Source organism: Falco rusticolus, chromosome 2 (genome assembly GCF_015220075.1).
Source record: "Falco rusticolus isolate bFalRus1 chromosome 2, bFalRus1.pri, whole genome shotgun sequence".
NCBI lineage: Eukaryota > Metazoa > Chordata > Aves > Falconiformes > Falconidae > Falco > Falco rusticolus.
This window is the reverse complement of record NC_051188.1, coordinates 43,165,639-43,177,834: the sequence shown is the minus strand read 5'-3', so window position 1 is coordinate 43,177,834 and position 12,196 is coordinate 43,165,639. Positions and strand designations below refer to the sequence as shown.

General features: G+C 35.2%; 1 protein-coding gene across 5 annotated transcripts in view; it reads left to right on the top strand.

Annotated features, from left to right (window-relative positions):
• The window catches only part of DACH1 (dachshund family transcription factor 1), a 370,263-nt gene that overhangs the window by 308,546 nt on the left and 49,521 nt on the right, over nucleotides 1-12,196 (top strand). For all 5 annotated transcript variants that reach the window (XM_037377577.1, XM_037377581.1, XM_037377578.1 and 2 more), the window contains one exon: nucleotides 11,420-11,571. In XM_037377577.1, coding sequence (XP_037233474.1) covers nucleotides 11,420-11,571 — 152 coding nt within the window. The remainder of the gene's footprint in view (nucleotides 1-11,419; nucleotides 11,572-12,196) is intronic.

Sequence of the window (12,196 nt, the reverse complement as noted above, 5' to 3'; positions counted from 1 at the left end):
TTTTGGGAACTGAGATTAAGTATACGGTTAGATCATTGACTCAACTTTATTTCCTCTACAAAGCCAAGAAGATCTGTGACAGATCTCTGCTGTATTGATGTCTAAGATGTCTGTTGCTTTTGTACTGAACAAATCTTCATTTGCTTTCCACAGTGAAAATGATGTGGTTTTATAGACCACAGAGATAGTAAAATGCTCATTATATTTCAAACCACTGGACCCAATGTTGAACCTTCCTACACATACCCATGTAAACGTATCTATATTGTCCTGAATTATTTATACTTCTAAAAAAAATATTGAAAGTTGGGTCAGGACCACTCCAGTTATGATTACACCAAAATATAGAAAAATGGAGCATAAAATAAAGATGTATTTTAAAGTTTATTTTCCACTCTCTTATCTGTTTTGATAATGATTTAGATCTTGTTTTCACAGTGTTACATGTGAAAATGAATAAGCAGAAAAGAAGTCATGATCTGTTTTATTTTGCAAATATGGAGATTGTTTAGGCTGATTTGTCTCTTCAGATTTCTCTCACAATCTTTTATTTTTCCCTAACTGTATTTTTTCTCCTCTGGTGTTTAGTTAGACTTGAAATTTCAACAAGCAGCCTCATTTCTTCATATCTTGAAAGGGGAAGAAACTACCAAAACAGAAAGCATTACTGAGAAAAACATTTGAGAAGTAAGGAAAAGGCTGGAGGAAGCAGTAGAATATACTGAGATACAGAAAAGCTAGGACAAAGAGAAGACAAAGGAAAGTGATGTTGACAATTATAATTAAAGGAGAATTTAATTTTAGGTTTTGAGCTCGTTGAATTGTGCTAAAATTTGGTAGAAGAGCAGCCTGCATCAGTAGCACTGGCGTCCTTTGAAGACCTGAAAAAAAATCACTAAGGTTGCTGTGACTTTCTCATCTCAGTCTTCTGGGTGCAGCAGTTCACAGAACCATGCAGGGTGGTAATTTCGTGAAGCAGCTCTTGCTCTTTTACTAGCTGGGCTAAAACCCAACCTGCTATCAGGATACTGAATAAAAGTGTTATAAATATGTAAGGAGCTCATCAAGTTAAGATAATAAAGCTTGTGCAATTTCTTTCAGTTTGTTTAGGTAGTAACAGTTTTCACAGTACCATAACGGTAAAGATCTTTTGATTCCTGTTTTGTTTATGTACAGTTATCACATATATGAATTATCAAAGAACAGTAGAGAGCATTTGAACCACTCTTAGGATTTGTATTTTGCTTCTATTTAAATATTTTTTCAATTATGTTATTCACATAAACATGGAAACATTTACAAAAATTTTGATGTGATCAGAATTAGTAAAAAGATCTGTCCCTGTAGTGGAGTTACAACTCATATTGTACATACATTGTATGTTGTACATTCAACAATGCATATTTCCTTGATATTATGATACAATAGAGATATAAGACTGACTGCAATGTTTAATTTGCACGAAGGTTTTAAACTGGATCCTGGGAAAGATTTTAGTTTACCAGCAAGTATGTGGCATGTTTGCTTTGTAAGTTACCTTAATTTTCTGTATCTAATGTAAACGAAACTGATACAGATTACATGATCACTCCAAACTATTTTTTATCTTCTTAAATCAGTGATGAATGTGACCCATAATGCATAAATACATAAAGGATATTTTTTGGTCTTCTCTAATATGTATTCTGATATATTAGCATAAATTACATATTCCAAGACATGAAGACACATGCAAGCCAAATCTCACTGTAAATTAGATGCCTCAAATGGAGCAGAAAACATTAGAGGTAAAACTTCTGCATTATTCTATCAGTGAGCATCAAGCTAGTGAATGCCATAGAAATCTCACTAATGGACAGATTCTGGCAGCTTGTTGCAGATGTTTGATGAATGAATTGCATGAGGAATCATATCAGATGTAAAAATGCTTGCCTTTCCATTCTGAATTTTGTTTCTGAGCACTCTGAGGTTTGGGGATTTTGGTTTGTTTATTATTATGGATTTCTGTGAAAATCAGATATTGGGATATAATCCATAGGCAATGGGTTGAGAAATGTGGCTATAATATTGCAGAGGACTGTTTCTGATGCTATAAACTATGAAACTCATATTGAACTCCCATAGGCAGACAGCCAAATTTCTATTAGGATATCATAACCATATAATCCAAAATGTGTACATCAATTATTGTCTACAGCACTTGCATCTGAGTACTGGAACCATTCCATAGATAGACACATTAAGGTTGTTTATTATATCTGTTAAAAAAAAACCAACAAACTCACAAAACAAACTACTGTGAAATCATTTAGAAAAGAGAATTAAATGTAATTGATAGCTTCTTATTCAAGTATGGGGGTTTTAACCCCAAAACTAAGGAAGCCTATGCATTATACTGCTTCACGATACTAAACCTACTCACTCATTTTGTACTTTTACTGGCGGGAATTTGTCAAAATGGGGTGCTTCACATCTTTTTTACTATATTATATGTGAGAAGAGTTAAGATCTTGGAGTCACCAGATGATGTATTTCTGTAAAAAGTATGTATTGCCATTTGGGTACTTAAGCAAAGGCTGGATGTTACTGAACTATTGATGATAAAACACCTGTTCCCTTAACATCATGGAAACATGACTGCAGGGCTTGACCAGCACAGTACCCTAGGTACTTTCTTATCAAAGCAGGGTTTCTTCTCCTGCACTTCCTATTTATTTTTAGCTTTTCCTTGCATATTCAAGAATTCCTGAATCTATTACCCAATAGGCCCATAGAGCTGTGTTGGATAAGTCCATCTGACTCTTTCTTGATTATTTTATTTTATTGGCATCTTTGGCTGTGAGAGTGAGGCATTAATACATCTGGGATAAGAATTTTGGCATGGAGAAAGCTTGGGAACAAGTTTTCTTAGTATGTTTCTGTCTTGATCTGCATTTTTAGACTGGTCATCTTACTCAGTGGTCTAATTAATACACAGTCAGTCTGAATATTAGAGGCACTTGATAGTATTCATAAAAGAAGTTATCAAAAGCATGGGCATTAATAGGCTTTTACAGGAAAGTGAATATAAGTATACATGTTTTAAACTCGTATTTCTGCAAAAAGCACTGTCACTGAACATTTTATATCTTTATCTAAAATATGATATTCTCTCATGTTATTTTAAGAAGAAACATGACAGTATTCTGTAAGAATATTCAGTTAAACAGAACACATACATTAATCTATAGATCCAGTTTTACAAATTCTGACGGGCTAAATATTTTTCTGCTGCAACAGATGACCAGTATAAGCTACCATAAATGCGAAGTGTCTAAATCTCTTTTGTCTTCTCTGTTGAACTTCTCTGACATATTTATTTGTGAAATGCAATACTGTTGACTTCTGTGCTGCCACTTTACACCAGGCGCCAAGCATGCCTGGTCAACCTCATCTGCTTGCCAGCGCTCTGGGGATGAGGGTGTTGGACAGGTTATGTGTTACTGAATGAATGACAGCTGACGAGTGTTGCACAGACGCATCACTGTCTATTCATTTTCTGTTTGGGCATCTGATTCATGCTGTCATCATATTACCAAGAAAATGGGCCATGTGACATTGACTAAGCATTGATGCTTAGTACCCCATAATTGCAACATGGCTAGATATGGACTTCTTGAAAATGTTGACTTTTTTTTTTTTTCCTCCCCTGAAGAGAATGAATATTAGAATTATTAACTGAACGTGGACCAAGAAAAACATTGTGAGAACAATGCAGTTCCAGGTATTACCATAAAACCTTCATCTTACAAGTTACCAGCTGTGCTCCTATCAAGAATTCCCTTCTAACTATGGTTATCCATACAAAAAAGGAGTGGTGTTATTTCAGCTAATGATGAAAAAGATGCTAATATTACTGATATTCCTTATTTTTTAAATCACTTTAAATCCCCAAATAATATATGTTTTTCAACTCCCATGAAACGTGTCCAGACGATTATTAATCCAAATCATTAGGCACTTGAAATGAACCGATAAGATCTAGCAAAATGCAATCGTTGCCTTCTGTTACATTTTTTCCTCTGAATTTTGCAGTAGCCATATGGAGACACTTATAGGAAGGAACAGGCAGAACAAAAATAAGTATGCATACTGTGGATGTATTGCCTTGCGTATTGCTTATATCAGTGAGATGTGCATATTTATGTCCATAATTCCGAAAATGTGAGGTTTAGTGTACAATGCATTAATTATGGGGTCTTTAAGTCCGATCCCTAATTTGAAGTTTGATGTTAATCAGGAATTTAGCTCAGACTCAAACTACTTGGCTTGATCTTTGATTCTGCATACATTTAGGAAAGCTAGATGTACAATCAGGCTACCTAGGTGAGGGAGCCAGTTTCTGTAGCCAACGCAGTAAAGGAGATTAAATAGCTAGTGTCATGAATGGTGGGTTTTGATTTCCTAACCAGATATCCCTTTACTGCGTCGATGATTATGGACACCCCTCAGCAAGACTTTAAAAAAAAACTTTGAATGACTCATCTGAACCTATAGGGAGACACATATACACAACCCTCCACATGCATATAAGCAGTTCCCATAGAATTGCTATGAAGCCAGGAAACATTCTTTTTAGTACTCAGTATCGCCTGGCTGATGGAGTGGAGCTAGCAGAGTTCTAATTGGGACATTTGACATTAACCAGTAAAATACATTTATACTTTTTTCGGCATCCAAAGCACAGATGGCCTTAATCTGCATCCAGTCCCTGCCAGTAGCATATAAGGATCTTTAAAAAAGAAATAATGGACGTAGTTCTCATAATTAAGAACTGCAGGTTATAATATTATAAAGTACCTTGTATTTACACTAATTTATTACTAAAAACGCATTTAAGGTATTTAGTGTACCTGTCTAACCATCATTTTATCTTTAGGAATTTATATTTCTTTAGAGTTAATTAATGTAAATTACTGTCAGGTGTTCAGGATATTTGTACTTTATAATTATCAAATATATGCAGAATCATCTCTGACTATCCCATTTCTTCATTATTTCTGACCATTCTATACACTATAAAAATTGTGGGAAAAGTTCTGTGAGTGAACAGGATAATTTTTATTATGGAGACAGAGAAAACATATAATTTTGTTTTGTACATTATGTGTTATGATGCCAATGTACACAAAGTGGAAATATCACTGGCATTTTAACATTCAATTGTATGGTAAAATACATTTGTTTAAAAATATGAATGATAATTTATTCTGAAGTATTGTGAAATCCTTAGAATAAATAAATCAGCAAATACTGCTTGACCCAGCCCAAATCGGTAATAGGCTGCAAATTAAGATAAAGGTTATTAAAATAATCCTTTTATTGAAAGAGAAAATTAGATAAGTTGCGCTGATTGACTCTGAGGCCCTCCTAGGGACATGTAAAATGAAGAATAAACTCAACTTGATCTAGTCCAAAAAGCCTGAAGAAATCCTCACAGCTGGAACATCACCACTAATTACATTTTTGCTTTTTGGATATATTTTCCCAACTCTTTCCATTCATTTATACTGATGTTATACCAGTAATTCCTTAACAAAACTAAACACATGCTCTTTAAATAACGTATTTTTAAATATTTGCTATTGACAGCTATAAATTTAATTTACATTGAACAACAGTTCTTGGAATACTGCAAGAATTAATTGTACAGAATACGCTGTGTTAAAAAAAACAGTTTGACTGTTTTGTTTATTTCTTGCTGAGTCAGTGTAAATTTCTTGTTCCTAAGCTCTCTTTCTCCCTTCCTTCACCACATAATCCCAATCCTTTTATCCCTTTCCAAAGTGTTCGGCCACCTTGAGTGTCCTTCTTTCCTGTTTTCTCAGCTCAGTGTTCCCTCACATCTTGATTAGCCCCTGTTTCCTTGTGAAGTCACCCCTGTTTCCAAACCTCCATGTCCTGATTCCAGCTAGCAATACATTCCGGTTTTTCGTCTGTGTTTACAAATAAATTGGTTTACAAAGTACCAGCATACAAGGGATATCACTGAACCTGGGAGAAAGAGATGTCCCTGATCTTGTGTTCAGGGGGTGATTCTCCATCTGGCTCTGATTTGCCGTTATGGAGAGAACTCTGACTGCAGCATGCTCAGTGAACCTGTGCGGTAGTGAATAATGATTTGTAGAGACTGCATTTTCTTTAAAAGGATTCAAAATATACCGTAAATGTATTAATTGAAGCTCTCTTTTCCAAAAAGGACAAGCATCAAGCTAGAATATTGCATTTTCAGTGGTTAAATTGTAAATATGTTACAATTGTTATAAATGTTATAAATTGTAAATATTACTCAGTCAGTAAATATGAGTCTTACTGTTGATGGGCAAGTCCTGCATCTAAACCTACCTCTAAAGTGTACATATAGAGAACTAGGTTCTTATGTACTTTTATTGCTGTGTAGTCCTTTACATCAAGTGAAAGTGAGCTTATTTTGAAGCTGTGCCCCTTATGAAAATGGTCCATAATGACAGGAGTGATACACAGATGTATGAGTTCTGTAAGACCTATTTGCACAAAAATATGTGACTGCACCAGGTGTAAAGCCATCGTGTGCAATGTACACATCCAAACACCACATTCTTAGTAGCTGTGGTCCTTTCCATGTAAGCTTTTAATCTTTTAGTCATATTTCATTATTGTTGAGTTACTATTCCCAAAGTCCTCAGGCAAACATACCAAGCCAAGAAATAGAACCCAGTGGACAGCGTTTCCAATGGTATTGTTAACTGTGAGAGCACCAGCCTCTTTGAAATGTTACAGAAACAACAACCAGCGAGTCAGTCTGTTTGAATATTTTATATTCTCCCCAGATTTCCAGCTGCCACAGTTGCAAATGTTTTAATTTCAGAGTATTTGGATGTCCTGGAGAAATGTTTTTGGCATAAAAAGAAGAAACTAAAATGTAAATAAAAAAAAAACCAACAAACAAACCAAAAGTTTTTTATTAGCATTAGTTTTTGTACATTCCTTTTACAGATCGTTAGCATCCTTCACAGTCATCTCACATTGCCCCTAGTTATATGCAGGGTGAATCTTGAATGACCAAATCTATATAAACAGCCAACTGATACGGGAATTGAGCAAAGGGACTTGTTTTGTAAATGTGCCTGAGGTTGGTAAACATTTCAGTTCAGGACATGGGACTCCCTGTTCTTTTGTGTTAATATAAATCAACAATTACAGATTAATTAAAATAGAAGAGCTTCTCACACCTGTAACTCTGAGGAAGGTGACATATAAAACTTTGTAATAAAGGGTGTTTGAGAACATAAAGTAGAATCGTATTAAACCAAATGGAATAGATTGTTTCCACAAGAATGTATGCACCAGATTTATGATAGTAAAAAGTGAAAATGTGTTCCTCTTTCATCATTCAAATGGTATGAATGAGCCTGTTTTAGGAATAAATGCATGTGAAATATTTTACAAAGAATAAAAAAGCATCAAGATGCATTACAAAAAAAGGTTAAATGATTACAGAAAGACGGTAATCTCTATAGTATTTTTTGGAGGCAGCTATTATAGCTTGCTTTCAAATCCTGGCAATATCAATATTCTCCAGTTTGATTGGTGACCAGTCTGAACTTAACCTACTTGCTTTTAGGAACAAAGACAAGAGAATAGCTACCTCTATTCATCTGTTATTGTTTAAATAGCTGTCACAGCTTCCAGGATGTCTGTTTCCATGTTATCTGGTGAAAGAATAAAATAGAATGGCAACAAACCAAATACAGTGAAAAATGTTTGTTGTAGTTGGCCCAAACCAGCTGCTGTTAGCAGATAAAATCTGGTTTGAACAAAACCACGTGAATTTTGGAAATTGAGGCACAATGGATAGAGTGGATGTAGCGTTTACAAATATTTTAAAGATATGTGTCGCATTCAGACTTGCCTATTACGGTGATTTAGTTCATATGTCAAGGCACATATTCATCTCTGCTCAGATACTGTAGAGGCTTGGGTAACAGCTTGTCCCATCCTTGTTTATTTGCTAATTTATAACATCTCAGTTCCCAGCACAAGCCAAGGCAGGCTCGGACACTTCTTTGTTCTGCCTTGTTCTTTCTTTTTCCCCCCCCTTTCTTTACACTGTTGTGCTCCCAACTCTGACAATGGAGTTGTAGATTGACCCTCTTTCCCCTCTTGCCCTGACTTGTCTTCGAATGCTTCCTTTGATGCGTTTAGACTTAAAATGCCAAGTCTCTGTTTCCCAGCAAGGGCTCATCATTTTTGCAGTGTTGCTCTGCTAGTAGGTTAAGAGAAACGTTAGTAATTCCTTTGCAACTGTTTAAAAGATATTAGGCTAATGATTATCTGGAAACAAGGATATCTTATCCTATTAAGAAAAGAGGACTTCTGCAGGAATGGAAGATTTTTAATGCTGTAATGGCAAGAGGTCGTATTATTTTGCTACTAAGATAGGCGGTTATGTTTTAATTGGCTGTGTTTACAGTGTGTTTTTTCTTAAAAATGCAGTTTTTCCAAGGTTCCCTCAATCGTTGCTTATCTCACATCCACAAATATCCATGCTTCCTGTGTATAATATGTACATTTGCTCTGTTTCAAACATACTCACACTCAAAGTTTATTTCACATGGGACATCAAGAAAACAAAGTCACATTAGTCTTTTTTTTCTGAGTTGATGTTTCATTAAAATAAGTTCATAGTAAGTTCAGCTCTCTAGTCTTACCCTTCAGTGTAAATTTGTTTCTGTCATTTATTATAACATAAGAGTTTGGATGTTATTTTGAGTTCATACCATTCTAACCTTTTTTTTGGAGTTTCTTTGCCTATTGCAACACCATGCCACACGTTGTTAGGAAAATCTTTGCAAACTTCATAATGTATTTTGAGCATGCACAAAGTACAGAAAACATAATATATATTTAATTTCAAAGTAGTAATACAGTAAAAAGCTTTATCCCTTGATTAAATTCTGTGAAAAACTTGTGTTAGGAGCTTTCTGTGTCTCAGTTATTGCATGGAAGAGCATAATTTTTAAGTGTATTAAGGCTTATGAAATTAAGTGGGTCACTTTTATCTGGTATGTAAGAAAAGAAAAAAATCATATTTAGGGACAAATTTTAGTATGTTAATACAAAATGACTACAGAGACCTCCGTGTTGTTGGGGGGTAGCATGAGGACAGATGATACACCCAAAGAGTGCATGTTTCAGGGACTGCTTTGAATCTTGGTAAGGTAGATAGGAAATTGTTCAGTAATCTCCAGCCATTTTTTTTCAACACTGTGATATGACTGGAAAAGTTAAATACAGCTGAAAAAATCTTTTCTGACTCTTGAGTGGGCTGAAGTCTTCCTCCCCTTGGTCAACATCAATTCCTTTCACAAAGCTTGCCTTGGTAAGCTTTTGAATGATGACTTTATGAAAAAGCGGTAATTGTGGCACAAGTTGTGACAAATGGGGGACATGAAATGGGGTCTTACTCCTTGTGTGGGTTACTCTCAGCCTGAACCACAGTGAGGTAGGAAGAACAGCATCTGTGGTAGAACTAATCTCACCAAAAGTACAACTTTCCGTCTGAGTGAGTCATCATAGGCTTCTCTTAAAGGCAACAGACACTTCTCGGGGAATGTTTGTCTCCTCCTGCAGTAGATGCCTGTGATAGTTCAGATGGATTAGTACCTGAAACTGGTGTCTTCTTCTCTTCACTATAGAAAGTGATTAAGTGATTAAGGCTATAGAAAGATTAAGTGGGATCAGCCCAGAAGCAGATATCCAAATGGCTGTTTGGGTATTTCTGCAGAGGGACATAGTGGATGAGGCTTTTAATCTAGCACTGTAAATGCTGGCTGGCACAACAGAGCTGGTGTGGAGATGGGGCAAGATGTTGCACCTTAACATGACTGATGGAGATTGCTTCCTTCTGGAGTAACGGTGGATGGGGACTCTTGGAATGAACTGGGATTTTGTCTTATGGTTTTCTGGTCCTGAGGTTGACAAAGCGTATACTCTAACCCTTTGTTGCTGCAGATTTCAGTTTTCCTGGTCCTAGAGTATGTCCACATAAGAAAATACTGCACCCCAGTCAAAGAGAGAACTCCTTTTAGGCAACTAGGATCATAACTCTCATATAATATTATTTCTAATATGCATAATAGGATGAATAGATGAATGTAACTGTTATTGAAACTATAATTAAATAAAGTGCAGAAACAAAACCAAATTAAAATATCCTCAAACTTAGATATCTTATAATGACCAAAGCCCGAATGGAAAAGAGCAAGTCTGACAAACTCTTCTGTAGTCAAATAGGCGTGCAGAGATCTGCGTAATACCAAGACTGCATTCTGATGTCCTTGTATTTTATTGAGAATAATCAATATGTGTCAGTTAATGACTGAGCCCTTGGTAAGAAGAGTATGTATGGATAAATGTATGTCTATATATGTATAGATAGTTTTCCTTTTGAAGAATCCAGATTAACATCTGGTGCAAAGAAATTGACCTAAATTTCTGTATTATATCAGTAGTAGTCTATAAAATTGTTTAAAAAACCCAAAACCACAAAATAAACCCAACCAGAGTATTGAAGTTTCTATTAACTGTGGGGGGTTTTGTTTTCTGGGTTTTTTTTTCACTTGCTTTATAATCCATTCATAGATTATGTGTGAAACTTCAATCTTAGAAGTCTTCAAGCTGTGGGAATTTTTTTCCCATTGTGATGTCAGAACTGATCAGATGTGATTGTTACAAAGATCCCACTAAGGAGTGTAGCACTAATTGTTAGAAGATGTCCATGCTTAAAAAAATTAGGCCAGTGATTTTAACCATGCTGTTAATTTCATGTATTGTTCAGAGCATGTTTCAATTGTGGGAATCAGGTGTACTTTCTTCATTAAAAATACATTGAGGAGCTGTATTTTTTCTCGGTATTGCAGAATCTTCTGAGCTGTAAGTGAAACCATTAAGAGCGGGAAGGGTTAATTGTATGGGAAGCCTCATATTCAAATACTTCTCGTATACAAAATATATGTCATAGTAGAAAATCTTCTATTGTCAATCCAAATAGAACACAAACTAAAATGAGATAATTGGGAAGGTGCCCATAAAGTCAGCCTGAATATATTATCACAAGTATATGTGAGATAATATTTGTTTTAAAAAGATTCTATGGCACTGTAAACTCAGTCTCATTAGAGACTGCATTTAAAAGGCTTATAAAGTTACTCATTAATGTTATCTTGTTGTATCTCCACAGCTTTTTCATTAAAGAAAATTCAGCAGAAAGCATTTTCTCCTGATAGCAGGAACCAATTTGCAATAAATGTTCTGGAAACCACTAGGGAAGCCATTACTGAGGTCTAATAAAAACAGACAAGCGTAACTTGTTCTATATTTTTGTTTCAATCACATACAGATGAGACCCCGCTCTCCACACCAACCGCAAGAGACAGCCTTGACAAACTTTCTCTAACTGGGCATGGGCAACCACTACCTCCAGGTTTTCCATCTCCTTTTCTATTCCCTGATGGATTGTCCTCCATAGAGACCCTTCTGACTAACATCCAGGTAGGCCTTTCAGCAGATCAGCTTAAAGGGATGGAGAGGAGCCAGTTGCAGATTTGTCTAAATTAATATAACCATTCTAGCTTAATCAGTTCATAAGATTATTTGGATCAACTAATTTACTGAAACTTTCTAGTAATTTAGGTTTTAAAGGAACCACGGCAAACAAATGAATTTAGAAGCTGTCAAATACAGTACATAAAAATACAGATTGTATATTAAAACACAGCAGACAATTCGATGAAAATTACATTGGTGTGTTTAACAACATTTGTCTTAAATGCTCTTTTTATTACAGGCTAATGAAATGTATCTTACTGTTTAACTTTATCTCATTTACTAAGCAGAGAAACACATCTTTAATAAGTAGTTATTTTAAATTTCTGGAGGGCTAAGGTGGAAATTATATTTAAAGTTATTTGAAATGTGTCTGCCATAAAAGCATTCACAAAAATGCAGTTATTTTATAAATAGGCTCATTTCATTTAAAGTACTGTCTTCAAAGAATAGACTTCAAAGGGTATTACCCAATTTTATGCAGATTTCCTATTCGATAGTCATGATGTCTATTGTGTGTACAGTACAGCCTGATTCAAGTATTATTTAAGGTATACACTAGCATGTAGCT